The sequence below is a fragment of the Chiloscyllium punctatum genome, chromosome 29 (assembly GCF_047496795.1).
Source record: "Chiloscyllium punctatum isolate Juve2018m chromosome 29, sChiPun1.3, whole genome shotgun sequence".
NCBI lineage: Eukaryota > Metazoa > Chordata > Chondrichthyes > Orectolobiformes > Hemiscylliidae > Chiloscyllium > Chiloscyllium punctatum.
Window position 1 is genome coordinate 75,941,384 of NC_092767.1, and position 16,678 is coordinate 75,958,061.

Consider the following 16,678-nt stretch of genomic DNA (forward strand, 5'->3'; position numbering starts at 1 on the left):
TTGACACAGGTGAGTTGGACTGAAGGATCTTTTTCTGTGCTGTACAACTCTGTGACTCTATGACTTTATATGAACCACTTTCTGTGTCAAAAAGTTGCTCCTTTGGTCCTTTTTAAATGTTTCTCCTCTCACCTTGAAAATATGACCCCAAGTTCCCTCGTGCCCTCGGGGCAGCACAGTGGCACAGTGCTATTCTATGATTCTAATTTTGAACTCCCTCACCCTATCTATGTTTTTCTTATCTAGTCACTGTATCTATGCCCCTCATGATTTTAAAAACCTCTATAAGGTCACCCCTCAACCTCCTATGACCCAGTGAAACAAGTCCCAGCCTATCCAGCCTCACCTTATAACTCAAACCCTCCAGTCCCAGGAACATCCTGGTATACCTTTTCTGCATCCTCTCCAATTTAATAATTTCCTTTCTACAACAGAGCAACCAGAACGGGACACAGTACCCCAGGAGAGGCCTCACCAATGTCTTGTAGAACCTCAACATAACAATCCAACTCCAATATTCAAAGGTCTGAGTAATGAAAGCAAGAGTGCTAAACACCTTCTTAGCCACCCTGTCTACCTCTGTAGGAACGCTTTAGGGAACATCTCCGAGACACCCGCACCAATCAACCAAACCGCCCCGTGGCCCAACATTTCAACTCCCCCTCCCACTCTGCCGAGGACATGGAGGTCCTGGGCCTCCTTCACCGCCGCTCCCTCACCATCAGACGCCTGGAGGAAGAACGCCTCATCTTCCGCCTCGGAACACTTCAACCCCAGGGCATCAATGTGGACTTCAACAGTTTCCTCATTTCCCCTTCCCCCACCTCACCCTAGTTCTAAACTTCCAGCTCAGCACTGTCCCCTTGACTTGCCCGGACTTGTCCTACCTGCTTATCTTCTTTTCCACCTATCCACTCCACCCTCTCCTCCTTGACCTATCACCTTCATCCCCTCCCCCACTCACCCATTGTACTCTATGCTACTCTCTCCCCACCCCCACCCTCCTCTAGCTTATCTCTCCACGCTTCAGGCTCACTGCCTTTATTCCTGATGAAGGGCTTTTGCCCGAAACGTCGATTTCGAAGCTACTTGGATGCTGCCTGAACTGCTGTGCTCTTCCAGCACCACTAATCCAGAACCTACCTCTGTAGGAAACTATGTACCTGAAACCCTCGGTCTTTTTGACCTGCTGCAGTCTGTGTGATGTAGGGATCCCCCGCTGTGCTGTTTGGCAGAGGCTTCCAGGATTTTGGGGGTTAATGTCACTGGACTAGTAAAGCAGGTTAATGCTTTAGCGACACGTGTTCAAATCCCACCACAGCAACTGGTAGGAATATAAGTTAAATTAATATGTTATAAATAATTATTAAAAGGAATGATGAAGCTAACCTTGGTGACTATGACCATGACAACTATCGATTGTTATAAAAACCCATCTGGATTAGTGTGGGGCTGGAAAAGCACAGCAGATCAGGCAGCATCTGAGGAACAGGAAAATTGACATTTCAGGCATAAATCCTTCATCAGGATGAAGGGCTTGTGCCCGAAACATCGATTTTCCTGCTCCTCGGATGCTGCCTGACCTGCTGTGCTTTTCCAGCCCCACACTAATCTAGACTCTGATCTCCAGCATCTGCAGTCCAAGTAAAAACCCATCTGGCTCACTCATAACCTTTAAGGAGGGAAATCTGCTGTTCTTACCTGGTCTGGCCTACATGTGACTCCAGACTCACAGCACTGTGATTGACTTTTAACGACCCTCTGAAATGGCCCGAGCGAGTGCCACAGTTTTAGCAATCTGCTCGAGAGAAAACGTTAATAACACTTTAAATAGCACTTTACTGTGTGTGAAACAGTTTCACCTGTCATTGTAAAACATCCCAAGGGGATACTGAAAGGAACCAAATTCTGGCAGTTCTCTGGCCTCAGTGAATTGGATTCAAAGGTAAATAACAAAGGTTTTGGACACAGTTGACAGGCAAGTGCTGCTTTCAGCAACAGAGATCACTTACACTCAAACTGGATCACATTCATTCACCAATATCTTCCCAAGTAAAGCTTCCTTGCAAAAACAGAAATTGCTGGAAAAGCTCAGCAGGTCTGGAAGCATCTGAGGTGGGAGATCAGAGTTAACGTTTCGGGTCAAGTGACCCTTCCTCTGATCCCACTTCACAGATGCTGCCAGACCTGCTGAGTGTTCCCAGCAATCTCTGTTTTTGTGGTTGATTGACAGCATCTGCAGCTCTTTTGTGTTTTATTAAGGATTCCTTGCCCATTTCACTACACTGGCCTCACCCAACACCCCAACCAACACAAGTCACTGTGTTTCACTCTGAGTCTTGTCCTTCTGAATGCAAAGAAAATGAGGCCATGTCACAGGCAACCCGTTACATGGGTTCGGGTTTGAATGTGGACTTTCCTGGTGTGTTTGCCTGGAGTCCACTATAGGCTCCCTCCTGCAAACCTCCAGAGAGAGTCACAGAAAACATTACAGAGAGCAACACTTCCCTTATTTAGCCAATGGTAATCTAGTGAGGAGTCTCAGGGAAGATGTACTGTCTTAGCTGTGATCGATTAAGTGATGGGATTATTGATGTTGCTTCAGATTCTGCTGCAGTTCTGAAGAAACAGCCACAGCCTGTTGTGAGAGAGCACCTTTGACGTGAGAGAGAAACATTTAGTTACCACTGACATTAATGGTTCCATCATTCACAGATGGGCAATTTTAAAAGTGGAAAAATAGACAAATCCTTGCTTATAAATAGAATCGCGGACACTCAAAAACAGACAAAGACAAGCACACACACCCAACAAACACCTTCACACACAGTTGCAAACATACAGACGCACGCAGAAACACAGACAGACACATGTTTGAATATTCACATTCCAACATACAGAAACATCTCCTGAAACAGACACAGACACAAACCGGCACTCACCGTGACAAAACTCACAGACACTGATACATGGAGTCTTTCCCTCTGAGTTGCTCACCATCCCGACTTGGAAATATATTACAGTGTTGTTGGGTCAAAACCCTGGAATTCCCTCCCTAAGGACATTGCGAGTGTCCCAGCAGCACACTGACTATAGTGGTTCAAGAAGGCAGTTCACCCCCAACATCTCGAGGGGCAATAAGTGCTGACCCAGCCAGTGACACCCATGTCCTGCGAACGAGTAAAAGGAGGGAGGGTGTAGTGGAAGGAAGCATAACATTGATGTAGTGTCTGGCTGCATCTCTTGGTGTTGAATTGCAATCTCCCTTGGCACATGACCTAGTGCAGCAGCCGATGTATAGCTAGATCCCATAAATCCCACACCAGGTCAACAGAAATTTGAGTTTATTCCATGCTGTTGTAAGCCTGCAAGCAACATTTGGCCAGGACACGGGCAGATCGCTCGGATCCTCCTTAAGGAATGTCACAAATCTGCTTACTTCTAGCCAATCCAGTTTCACATCTCCTCAGAATAGACAGCGGCACTGAGCGTCGGTGGTGGGGGGAGTGGGTGTTTGTGGATGTGGTGCCAGGCAAGTGGGTTGCTTTGTCCTTGGATGGTGTTGAGCTTCTTGAGTGCTATTGGAGCTGCCCCCATCCAGGGCAAGTGGGGAGTATTCCCTCACACTCCTGACTTGTGCCTTGTAGATGGTGGACAGATTTTGGGAGTCAGAAAGTGAGTTACTCACTGCAAAATTCCTGTCTCTGGCCTGCTCTTATAGCTACTATATTTATGTGGCTGGTGTAGTTCAGTTTCTGGTAAATGGTTATTCCGTGAGTGTTGATAGTGAGGGATTTCAGTGATAGTGAAGCTAATAAATGTTAAGGGGCAATGGTTGGATTCTGTCTTGTTGGAGTTGTTCATCTCTTGGTGCTTGTGGTTTATAAATATTACTTGTCAGTCCAAGCCCAGATATTGTCCAGGCCTTGCTTTATTTGAACATGGACCACTTCAGTATCTGAGGAACGGCGAATGGTGCTGACCATTGTTCAATCATCAGTGAACACCCCCACTTCTGATCTTTGATAAAGCAGGTTGGGCCTAGGGCAGTACCCTGAGCAACTGGGCTATTGCAACGTAGTGGTAGTGTCCCTAGCTCTGAGTTGGAAGGCCTGTTTTCAAGTCCTACTTGCTGCCCATTCAGAAAATAGCCACCCTGAGGAACCCCTGCAGAGATATCCGGGAGCTGAGATGATTGGACAGTTGGTATGTAAAGATTGAGAGCGATGGGTTAAGAAGGGAAGAGAGAGATTGAAACAGAGAAACGACTTGAATTCACAAAGTCTGAGTCGGTGAGTGCTTTCGCTGAACCCTAGCTGAACATTGCTTTGAGCTGTGTGGAACTAATAGATGTCTCACTAGGATTGTAGAACATTGCATGTTCTCACTGAGGAGCGTTAAAGGAAATTAGAAGATTTTTTTTCACTTGAGTATTGGAGATTATGGATGGTTTTGGCACATAGAGTCATAGAAATGTACAGCACGGAAACAGACCTTACACTCCAACTCGTTCATACTGACCAGATAAACTAGATTAATCTAGTCCAACCTGCCACCACCCGGCCCATATCCCTCCAAACCCTTCCTATTCATATACCCATTCAGATGCCTTTAAATGTTGTAATTGTACCAGCCTCCACCACTTCCTCTGGCAGCTCTTTACATACACGTACCACCCTCTGTGTGAAAATGTTGCCCCTTAGGTCCCTTTTAAATCTTTCCTGTCCCACCTCAAACCTATATCCTCTAATTTTGGACACTTCCACCCTTGGAAAAATACTTTGGCTACTCATCCTATGTATGTCCCTCATGGTTTTATAAACCTCTATAAGGTCAAATAAGGTCACTTCTATGATACTATTTTGAGAGGAGTCAGATAAACAGGTAAAAAGGGCAACAGAGAATATGATTGGGGCAGGAGGCTATCGAGTCAAGTGGCTGAATGGCCAGCTTTCAGGACATCCCAGCTGTAGATGAAACATTGGAAGCACAGTTTCCGGAGTAATCCTCCAGTCGTAATGGGATCTTTCCCAAACCTACATTAATTAGATGATGCCCACTTGAGCAAAAATAATCAAAACACAAATTTAAAATAATCAAAGTGGAACATTGGATTTTGATCACTTTTGGATGCTTTATTAAAAGTATAACACTCTATAATATCACATTCTAAATATAAACCTTCAAATCTACAATCAAATCTAGGTTGTCTCCCCATTACTTAACAGAAAGTTCCAGTGATGAACACCGTGAGTCCATAGTTGTCATTTGCCTTTTATCGTCCATTTGACCTTTGACATCTTTTGGTGATATGGGCCCATTTTCTTAAAAAAAAACCAAACGGGTCAGAGAATCGTGGAAGGTCAATGCCAGACTATACTGGGACCCAGCAACCAATCAGAGGTTTTAAAGAATTGGTTTGGAGATTTGGGAATTAACTTCAAGACACATTTGGGATTGTTGCTTTTGGGAAGAAGCACCCAGATGGAATTTTGTCCTGTCAATTCAGCAGCAGGAGGCACATGGGTCAGGAGAGGGGACAGGGCGTGGCAGGAGACAGGGAAATTAGTCAGAGGCAGGAAATGGTTTTTCACCTGCTCACTCATTGTCAATTAGGCTCCTATCACTGGAAGCCAATTCTCCCCCAGTCTCACTAATGGTAGCTCAAGGGCTTGGTGGGATGTACATGGGTCTCCCGTGTCCCCAGAAGTTAACAAACAGCCCCATCCCCCTGAACCTCTCTCTTGCCCCCTCCCCCAAAGACGTGGATCTGAAGGGGCAGCTTCACTTAGGCAATTAATTGACCCTTCCCCCAGTGGAAGTGAAACCAGTTCCCATCAGTTCTCCAAGCCATGGGCAAGGTTCCTGTTGTCCACATTTACTGCAGGCCATTGTGTGGGACTTTCACCAATGGACTGGGTGCTGGCAATAGCTGATAATAATTGAGGACACTCTGTGGTGGAAGACATGCTCCATGACACCTTAAGATGGATCTTTCTTTCCATCCGTCAAGCTGGTTCGTTTCGTCCACCCAATTTCTTCTTCAACTTTCTCCCCATGTCAGAACACCCGTCTGGGCTGAGGGAAGGACACAGGCCAGACAGACAACAGGCAAATTGGCAGTGTGTTCAAGGCTGGGCGGGGGTGTAGTGTGAGGGATGAGGGGAGCTGGAGCAGAAAGTCCACGTTCACTTTCCCTTTCCAACCCTGGAGCCTTCACCAGAGGGTCCGAGATTCCATTCTGTCGCATTCTGGGAGCAACCACTAGGCAAGCTGCATGCATTGCGGAGTGTGACAACGCAATTATCACATGCATTAGGGTCAGCCATCCCACAGGAAGGTGTGTGCTTCAAGCCAAGGTTGGTGGGGTCTTTGTGGTGTTGGTGGGTGGGGGGCTGTGTGGTGCTGACATCTTTTCAGGATTTTTTCAATCAGTCTAGAACGAGAGGTCATAGTTTTAGGACAAGCAGCAGTGGATCTCAAACACAAAGATGAGATGAAATTACTTCTCTCAAAAGGGTCATGGGTTTGTGGAATACACTCCCCCAGAGTGCGGTGGATGGTGGGATATTGAGTAAATTTAAGGAGATTTTTAATTGATAACGGGTTAAAGGGTTATAGAGAACAGGCCGGAAAGTGGAGTTGAGGCCGGGATGAGATCAGCCATGATTGTATTAAGTGGTGGAACAGGCTCGGAGGGGCTGAACGGCCTCCTCCTGCTCCTGGTTCTTATGTTCCTACAGAAAGAGAGGAAGATTGGCATTTCTATAGCACCTGCTGTGAACTCAAGACGTTCCAAAGCACATTACAGCCAATGAGAAACTCCTTTTAAAAAATGCAGTCACGGTCAAAATGTAGGAACCACAGGAAGCAATGCACACAATCAGCAACAAGGTAATGATCAGACATCCTGTTTATCACAAAGTTGGGTGAGGGATAAATATTGACCAGGACACCAAGGAGCACTCTTTTTTAAAACCAGGGCAATGGGATCTTTTATGGTCACCTGACAGGGGCAGACAGAGTTTAGCTCTCCAATTGCCGCCGCAACGTGGCACCTCTGACCCTGCTGCACATCATTGGTGCTGCGCCAGGAGTGCGGGCCTAGACTTTGGGCTGAGGTCCCTCGAATGGGGCTTGAACCCACAATCTACTGGGCCGCAGCGTCATATTGGAGAGGATTGACAATGGCAGGCAACAGCATCATTTGAAGGTGCAAGCCTCTGACCAGGATCGCGGGGAGACATCAAGCATGCTCTGTTGATAAAGTTAACACTGTGTGCAGCCAAACCAACCCTGCACCCCCTGCATAGACTCTCAGACCATAACCCTAGCCCAGGAAGGCCTGTTTGTTCTGGAAATAATTGCCAAACTCTGATTGTTTCATTAATATTAGCTACAACTCAGCCTTGGAGATGGCTATGTCCATAGATCGTGTGCATTTTATTAACCAATCATCTCCTTGGAGCCTTCTTGCTCCCTCTGATTGGATCGATTCATCTTGATCTCCGTCAGTTGGATGTATCTGAAGACATTGGTGTCTGTGAAGAGAGCAGAGAGGAAAATATCACTTTCAGTCAAATTCCAAACTCGACCCAGTAACTAACCCAAACCTCAGCCCCATCATCCTAATCGGCTGCTGTCTGCCAACCTATTGTGGGGAATATTTCCTCTCTCCGCACCCCTTCCCCCCTCACTGTTTGGGACAGGGGTAGCTAAGGAGTGGCATCAAATACTGACCTAGCCAGCAACATCCATCTCCTGTGAAAGAATGTTAAAATAGTGCTCTCCGAGTAACTTAGGAGCTGCTGTCTATGTGGTTCTGGAAGGACAAGTGATGATTGATGTCTGGCTCCAGAATCTCTTCGTCATTGAGGGCTTTGCTCACTTTGTGTCTGATCCTGTTGAATACTCCTCGATAAAGGTGATTACCCTTAAACAATATCACCGAGCTAAATAGAGTCCAGCAGGCCAGCCAAATGCAACTGTTCAAATGACAGCTAGTGGAATTTAAACTCAACTCATTATTAAAAGCCAGTAACATGAAAGCCATTGTCATGACAACCCTATTTAGTTCACTGATGTCCTTTAGGGAAGGAAATCTGTCCTTACCTGGTCTGGTCTGCGTATGACTCCTGACCACAGTAAAGGGGTTGACTCATTTCAACTGACAGCCCTCTGAAATTGTTGCAGGAAGGCACTCAGTTGTGGATGGTTTTAAATCAACCTGGTATAACACACCTCCAAAACAGGTGGGATATGAGCCAAGATCTCCTGGCTCAGAGATAGGGACCCTACCACTGTGCTACGAGAGCCCTCAGATACTCCGTTGCATAGAACAGCTACAAGGCAATTAGAGATGGACACTAAATGTCAGCCCAGGCTGCAGCCCCATCATCCTAATCGGCTGCTGTCTGCCAACCTATTGTGGGGAATATTTCCTGTGGAATGGTTCGGAGGTGAACAGGACAGAGATGGATCTTTTCTTTCATTTGTCAGAGTCTGTAGAAGTTACAGCACAGAAAGTGATCGTTCAGCCCATTATGTCAGTGACAACTGGATAAGCACATCAAATTTGGTCTCATTCAGTCCCACTGTTTCTCTCAGTCTGTCTCAGTCTCAGTCTGTCTCAGTCTCAGTCTCTCACAGTCTCTCTCAATCTTTCTCAGTTTCACAATCTCTCCCAGTCTCAGTCTCTCTCAGTTTCACAGTCTCTCTCAGTCTCAGTCTCTCTCAGTTTCACAGTCTCTCTCAGTCTCAGTCTCTCTCAGTCTCAGTCTCTCTCTGGTACAGACTGAGGGGGACTGGGAGAGACTGAGAGAGACTAAGAGGGACTGAGTCAGACTGAGTTTCTCTCAGTCTCGGGTCAGTTTCACAATCTCTCTCAGTCTCAGTCTCTCTCAGCCTCTCTCAGTCTCACAGTCTCTCAGTCTCTCTCAGTCTCACAGTCTCTCCCAGTTCCTCTCAATTTCAGTCTCAGCCTCTCTCAGTCTCACAAGTTCCTCTCACTCTCTCTTGGTCTCAGTCTTTCCCAGTCGCTCTCAGTCTGACACAGTCCCTCCCAGTCCCTGGTGTTGTCTGTGTGTGAGATGTAGCTGACCACCTTTACCTGTGGGCTCCCGATCTTTCGCTTCTTTCAGGTACTGCAGGGCGCTCTCGCAGTCTCCAAGGTGATAGAAGGCAATCCCTGCTCTGTACATGGCTTTGAAATTGTCCTTGTGCTTCCCGAGGATTTTTAAGCAGTATTCCTTCACGCGTTCATAGTTCACCAGCTCAGACTGGAGAAGACACGCTGGCAGAGAGAAGGGAGAATCAGATCCTGATACATCAATGTGTCAAGGAGAAGGATGGGTTGTCAGCCCAGGCTAACAACTCCTCTCCATTTATATAGCACCTTCAATGTGCTAAATTCAATAGTGAACCACATGAGGAGATAGGTGACTAAAGCTTTGGATTAAAGATGTAGGATTTAGCAAAAGGGGATTATTAAAGGAGGCATTTGAGTTTGAAAGATTGTGGGAAGCATTCCTGCGTTTAGGAAAGTGAAGCTGAGGGCATGATCCCCAATGTCGGAGAATTTTAAAATCTGGGAGGCTCAGGAGTCGGGAAGCGAAGGGACTCGGGGAGCCTGGGCGGTGATTCAGGCTGGAGAAACTTCCAGAGATCTCCATGGGCCATTTGCAGGGAATCCTGTCTGACCCAGCACCTGGCATTCCGCACTTCCATCCAGTCCACTCCCATGAGTTATTATCCAGGACCACACTCTCTGCCTGCAGCTCAACAAAGGGTTTACATTTGTATAGTGCCTTTCCCTGAGGATGAGCCAAAGCATCTGACTGACAATGAAGCAATTGTTGTAATGTAGCAAGCACGGCGGCCAAATGGTGCACAGAAAGCTCCCGAATACAAGGTGGTACTTCTGATTAGACATCCTGCTTTATTTAGCAATGTTGTACATGGGATATCCTTTGGCTAGGACCATCCTCTTTAACTAATGCTATGAAATCTTTTACACCTGACAGGTCTCAGTTTAAAGCTTCACCTAAAATTTGGTGCCCCACTACTGTGCAGCACTCCCTCAGTACCGCAATGGGAACTTCAGCCCAAACCTCTAGAATGGGAATTGAACCCATGACTATCCGAGTCAGAGGAAGAGGTGCTACCAACTACATCAACGTTGTTCTTCTGCACATGGTACGGTGGATTCCATGTACTCACTATTCCAAACAAGAAACCTACTTCATCAAGGCCTTTTTATAAGATTCCACCTTTTATAAGAGTATAAGAACTCAGAGTAGGAGTAGGCCAACTGGCCCCTCGAGCCATTCATGGCTGATCTTTCTCATGGACTAAGCTCCACTCACCCACCCCTTCACGTAACCCTTCATTCCTTTACTGTTCAAAAATCGGTCTTTGCCTTAAAAACATTCAACGAGGAAGCCTCAGCTGTTTCCCTGGGCGGGGAATTCCACAGATTCACAACCCACTGGGTGAGGACGTTCCTCCACAGCTCAGTCCGAAACCCGCTCCCCCCCTTATTTTGAGGCAATACCCCTTCGTTCTAGTTTCACCCACCAGTGGAAACAGCCTCCCTGCTTCGATCTTATTGATTCCCTTGATCATTTTCTATGTTTGTATGAGATCCCTCCCTCCCCCCCCCCCCCCCCCCCCCCCAGCCCAATTCTTGTTTCTTTCTCTGGATTTAATAGACACTGGTCCTGCCTCTCGCGTGAAAGGCTATTATTGACATTGTCGTTGTCAGGATCTCAAATCTATTTTCTGTCACTTCCTTTACTCCACATTAAAAGGCATAATTACCCTCTCACTGTCTCCACAGCAACCCACCGTCTAATCCTGCCTCGCTCAGCCTCCGTACTGTGTCGGTGAACCTGTCTGTTGTTATTTTGAAAAGAGTCTGACATGGAGATTTAAAATAGAGGAGAGGAGCTTCTTTTTGACAGCCCTTTCCTGCAGTTAACTAATCAACAAGGTTTGACGTACCATTTTTTACAATCAAGACACAAATAGAGAAAATAGTAACAGCAAATCTGGATTTAAAAAGGCACCCACAAAATGTTAGGACACCCAAGCAACCTCCCTCTCCTTCCTGGATCTCCACCACCATCATCGGCGACCGACTAACCACGGACATCTACTATAAACCCACCGTCTCCCACAGCTACCTGGACTACACCTCCTCCCACCATACCTCCTGTAAAAATGCCATCCCTTATTCCCGATTCCTCCATGTCCTGCTGCATCTGCTCCCAGGATGACCAATTCCACCTTAGAAAATCGCAAGTGGCCTCCTTCTTCCAAGATCGCAACTTCCCTTTCCCCGTGGTCAACAATGCCTTCCGGCGTATCTCCTCCAAATCCTGCACCTCTGCCCTTGAACTCCCCCCCTCCCAATGCAACAAGGACAGAGCGCCCTGGTCCTCACCTTCCAGCCCACCACCCTCCGTAAATATCGCATCATCCTCCACCATTTCCACCATCTACAAACAGACCTCACCACGAGAGATTTAACTCCCCAACCCGATCTGCGTTTCGGATCCATCAGGTCCATGTCCCCTAACAACCCACCCTCCCCTCCCGGCACCCTGCCCTGCCACCGCACGAATTGCAAAACCTGCACCCACACCTCCCCCCTCACCTCCGTCAAAAGCCCCAAAGGATCCTTCCACATCTGACAGAAATTTAGCTATACTTCCACAAATGCCATCTATTGTATCCGTTGCTCCCGATGTGGTCTCCTCTACATCAGGGAGACAGGACGCCAACTTGCGGATTGTTTCAGAGAACATCTCTGGGACACCTGCACCCACCAACCCCACTGCCCCGTGGCTGAACACTTCAACTCCCCCTCCCACTCCATCAAGGACATGTGGGCCCTGGGCCTCCTCCACCGCCAAACCCTAACCACCTGACGCCTGGAGGAATAACACCTCATTTTCTACCTTGAGACCCTGCACCACATGGGTTTAATGTGGATTTCCCCAGTTTCCTCATTTCTCCTCCCCCCACCTTATCCCAGACCCATGCCTCCAACTCGGCACCACTTTCTTGTTCTGTCCATTGTCTTTCCCACCTATCCGCTCCACCCTCCTCTCCAACCTATCACCTTCCCCTCCACCTTCATCTACCTATCACATTCCCAGTTACCTTCCTCCCAGCCTTATCCCCTCCCATTTATCTCTTAGCCCCCGGCCCAAAAGCCTCCTTCCTGATGAAGGGCTTATGCCCGACGATTCTCCTGCTCATCGGATGCTGCCTGACCTGCTGTGCTTTTCCAGCAACACACACTCGACCCTGATCTTGAGCATCTGCAGGCCTCACTTTCTCCCACCTGAGTGACAGTGAGAAGACTCGCAATGCCAACCCAGTTTTACTGCTTCAGTCGTTCAGTGCACAGTACAATCCCACAGATGGTAACATATGGAAACCCAAATCTTCGGATGTGGAAGCAGAGGTGCATGTTGCCACCAGTTCAACCAATCTGCATTGCTCAATTGGGACTAGTTTAGTTTGGGATTATGTTCGGCATGGACTGGTTGGATCAAAGGGTCTGTTTCCTTGTTGTATGACTCTGACTCTGTGATGGTTAGGTTGAGCTAGCATGAAGGCTAGGGGCAGACCAACCATTGTGGAGCAGTCTTGAGGAACTAAATAGCCCACTCCTATTCTCATTCTTTATGTTCTTGAGGTAATTTCTTGGTTCCATTAATGGAGAGGTTATTATCTTCCCTGCCATTAGTATTTTTACATGTGACTTAAATACCTCTGTAAATGCAAACACATGAACAGGGACCAGGAGGAGGTCACTCGGCCCCTTGAAGTTTGGTCATCCATTTGGAAAAATCATATCTCACCCGATTGTGGTCTGAACTCCATATCCCCCCAACTCCCGATATCCTTTGACCCACATGTCCATCAATAAAGCACCTCTCTCTCTGTATTGACAGTTTTGCAGAGAAAGGATATTTGTGTTTAAGTGTTTGTGCACCGGGAGAGGGAATTCTTTCCCAGGCTTAACTCTCCTCTCCAACATTCTTTTCTGTTTTATTTGCATGTGAAATGTATTATGTTAAAGATGTAGGTAGTAATACATCTGATTGTACAGATGTGATGGGCCAAAGGGCCTCTTGTGTACTATATGATTCTATGATTCTGTATGAGTTAAAAGTAAAATTTTGCTAATAATTTATGTTGTAGATGGGAGAAAATGTATTTAGATATTGTAGCTGGTAGCTGAAAATTAATTTGGCAATACAGTGCTCATAATGATGCTTGAATGATCAGACAATAGGCACAATAAATATTTGTAATTTTTAACTTAATAAGTTTCCACCCATTTTGTGCCCACGTAATGCTGTAATAGCAGAGCTTTGCAGCGCTATGCTCTCATTAAAGCATTCATTTATTGTTAAATATTTTGATCCTTTATTAGTCAGACCTGGGCAAACATCCAACAGAGGTGCACAGTTCAAAACACATATCGCAACACACGACAGATGCACACAACACACTCGGTTCACACTCAAACTCACACAACACACATGCACAGCCCACACCTGAACACACATGACAGGCACACACAACACATATGATCTGCACTCAAACACAAACTCCAACACACAACAGACACACAGAACACACACGCACAGCCCATAGCTGAACAAACATGACAGACAGACAGAACACGCATGGTCCACACTCAAACACACACAACAGATACACACAATAGTCACACACCCAACACACTCAAAGACACACACACAAAGTCACACTTCAAAACACAAAGATAGACACAAACATACAAATAGATGTTTACAGCAGAGGAGAAGGCCATTTAGTCCATTGTATCTGCACCAGTCAACAAAGATCTGACTACACCAATCCCATTTTCTCTTGACCCATAGCCTCGGGCAACACAAGTGGATTCTAAATACTGCTCCAATGTTTCTGACTCAACCGCTCTTTCAGGCAGCAAGTCTGAGATTCCCACTCCCCTCTGGGTGAAAAATAATTCCCCTCAGGAAAATTCAAAGCCTCACACACAAACATACACAGAATATCATTCTAATACACTAGAGAACCCTGCTTACTTACATAAAAACATCATATACATGCAGACAGGTGATTAGATACATACACACCCACACATAACATACAGGCCAGCGCAGCTTTTCACAGCTGCTCTACAGAAACATTCCCTCTCCATAGATGCTGCCAGATCTGTGGAGTTTCTCCAGCAGTTTCCTTTTCTCTCCAACACCCAGTCACACCCCACCACACATACCCCAAAAACATTCACACATTTACACAGACGTGCACCCAACATTTGCATTCCAACCTGTGCAAACTCACACTCAAACCAAACAAGTACATTCAAATCGACTCACACAGACACACTCTCACAAACACATCCTGAATAAACCAGCCACCACAGCAGCTGCTGCTACAGCATGTGGAAAATCCACATCTGAATTTTTAACAACGTGAAGCTCCAGGGACTGATCCACAAACTCTCAGTAAATAAACAGACACTCTGCCTTGAAATGTGAATTTATGCCCATAGAGTGTGTGCATCTCAAAACAATCAGAAACTAGGAGATGTATTTACAACGGTATATGAAGACTGTTACAGTACTACCAGGGATTGTGGGAATGGAGTCATTTTGTCTATTTGGAAAAGGATCTGGCCATTGATGTATGACATGAGCATTTTAACCTTACACTGTGACAGGAAGATCTCTGTCTCTCGAGCCAGTTGTTTTATTTCAGCTGAGGTTAAACGAAACCTTACAGTAACACAAGCTCCATGAATGTCATTATCAATGCACTCAAACCGAAAATGTTGGAGCATCTGGATGGTCAGAGTCTGAGACGCAGAAGAGCGTTACAAATTAAGGATCACACCAATAGGATAACAAAAAGGTGCATTCATAAATACTCACCTATTGCTTCTAAGATGCCATCCCATTTTCTGTCTGACTCCGAACAGTTATATATTTTTAACTTGGCCCCTTATTATAGAAAAAGCTTTAAAATGCCTCAGGATTTCTGAAACTTTTACAGACATTGAAGCAATTTTATATTGTTACAATGCTGGACACATGGAAACCAATTTGTACGAGGAAGATCCCACAACCAAGCAAAATGATCATCTGATTTTAGCGATGGTGGTTCATGGATCAATATTGGGCCAGGGAGAATGCCCCTTCTCTTCAGCAAGTTGCTGTCAATGGATCATTTCCACACACCGGAGAGGACAGATGGGAACTTGGGGCCTCAATGAAAAGACAATGCTTCTAACAGTGCAGCACTCCCTCAGTGAGCCCAGTGTAGTATTTGTCAATAGGAAGGAAGCTCCACTATTGCTCATCCCTTAACTAGGTCAAACAGCCTATTACAGGGGTAGAACATAGAACATAGAACAAAATAGCGCAGAACAGGTCCTTCGGCCCTCGATGTCGCGCCGACCTGTGAACTATTCTCAGCTCGTCCCCCTACACTATCCCCAAATCATCCATGTGCTTATCTAAGGATTGTTTAAATCTCCCTAATGTGGCTGAGTTGACTACATTGGCAGGCAGGGCATTCCACACCCTTACCAATCTCTGTGTAAAGAACCTGCCTCTGACATCTGTCTTAAATCTATCACACCTCAATTTGTAGTTATGCCCCCCTTGTAAAAGCTGACGTCATCATCCTAGGAAAAAGACATTCACTGTCTACCCTATCTCATCCTCTGATTATCTTGTATGTCTCTATCAAATCCCCCTTTGCCTTGTTCTTTCCAATGAGAACAGACCCAAGTCTCTCAGCCTTTCCTCATAAGACCTTCCCTCCAGACCAGGCAACATCCTGGTAAATCTCCTCTGCACCTTTTTCCATCGCTTCCACATCCTTCCCGAAATATGGGGACCAGAACGGCGCACAATATTCCAAATGTGGTCGCACCAGCGTTTTGTATAGTTGCAGCATAATATTGCGGTTCTGGAACTCAATCCCTCTACGAATGAAACCTAACACACTGTATGCCTTCTTAACAGCACTATCCACCTGGGTGGCAACTTTCAGAGATCTATGTACGTGGACTCAAAGATCCCTCTGCACATCCAGAAGATCAACCTTAACCAGTTTAAACAAGAAGAAGCTGTTGTCATAACAAGATGTTGCTTATTGCACGATAGCATGAACTATGGGTTACAATGTATGCAGATACATGGATGCAGCAAGCAGTTAGGAAGGCAAATGGTGTGGGACAGCTACTGCTGAAGGAGTGGGGAGGTTGCAGAGGACTTGGTCAGGCCGGAAGAATGGGCAAAGAAGTGGCAGATGGAATACAGTGTGGGAAAGTGCGAGGTTATACACTTTGGGAGGAAGAATTGAGGTGTGGACTATTTTCTAATGGGGGAAAGGCTTCAGAAATCTGAAGCGCAAAGGGACTTAGGAATCCTAGGTTAGGATTATTTTAGGTTCGGTCAGTGGTTATGAAGACAAATGCAATGCTAGCATTCATTTCAAGAAAGCTAGAATACAAAAGCAGAATTGTATTGCTGAGGCTGTATCAGGCTCTGGTCTGACTGCATTTAGAATATTTTGAGCAGTGAACAGAGTATCCAAGGAAGCGTGTACTGGCCTTGGAGGGGATCCAGAGAAGGTTTATAAG

General features: G+C 46.1%; 1 protein-coding gene across 1 annotated transcript in view; it reads right to left on the bottom strand.

Annotated features, from left to right (window-relative positions):
• Window positions 1-5,109: 5,109 nt before the first annotated feature.
• The window catches only part of ttc9b (tetratricopeptide repeat domain 9B), a 38,220-nt gene continuing 26,651 nt past the window's right edge, over window positions 5,110-16,678 (bottom strand). The window contains exons 2-3 of the mRNA XM_072549502.1: window positions 9,110-9,292; window positions 5,110-7,541 (exon numbers count right to left, since the gene is read on the bottom strand). Of these exons, the coding sequence (XP_072405603.1) occupies window positions 7,447-7,541; window positions 9,110-9,292 (278 nt within the window). The 3' untranslated portion in view covers window positions 5,110-7,446. The remainder of the gene's footprint in view (window positions 7,542-9,109; window positions 9,293-16,678) is intronic.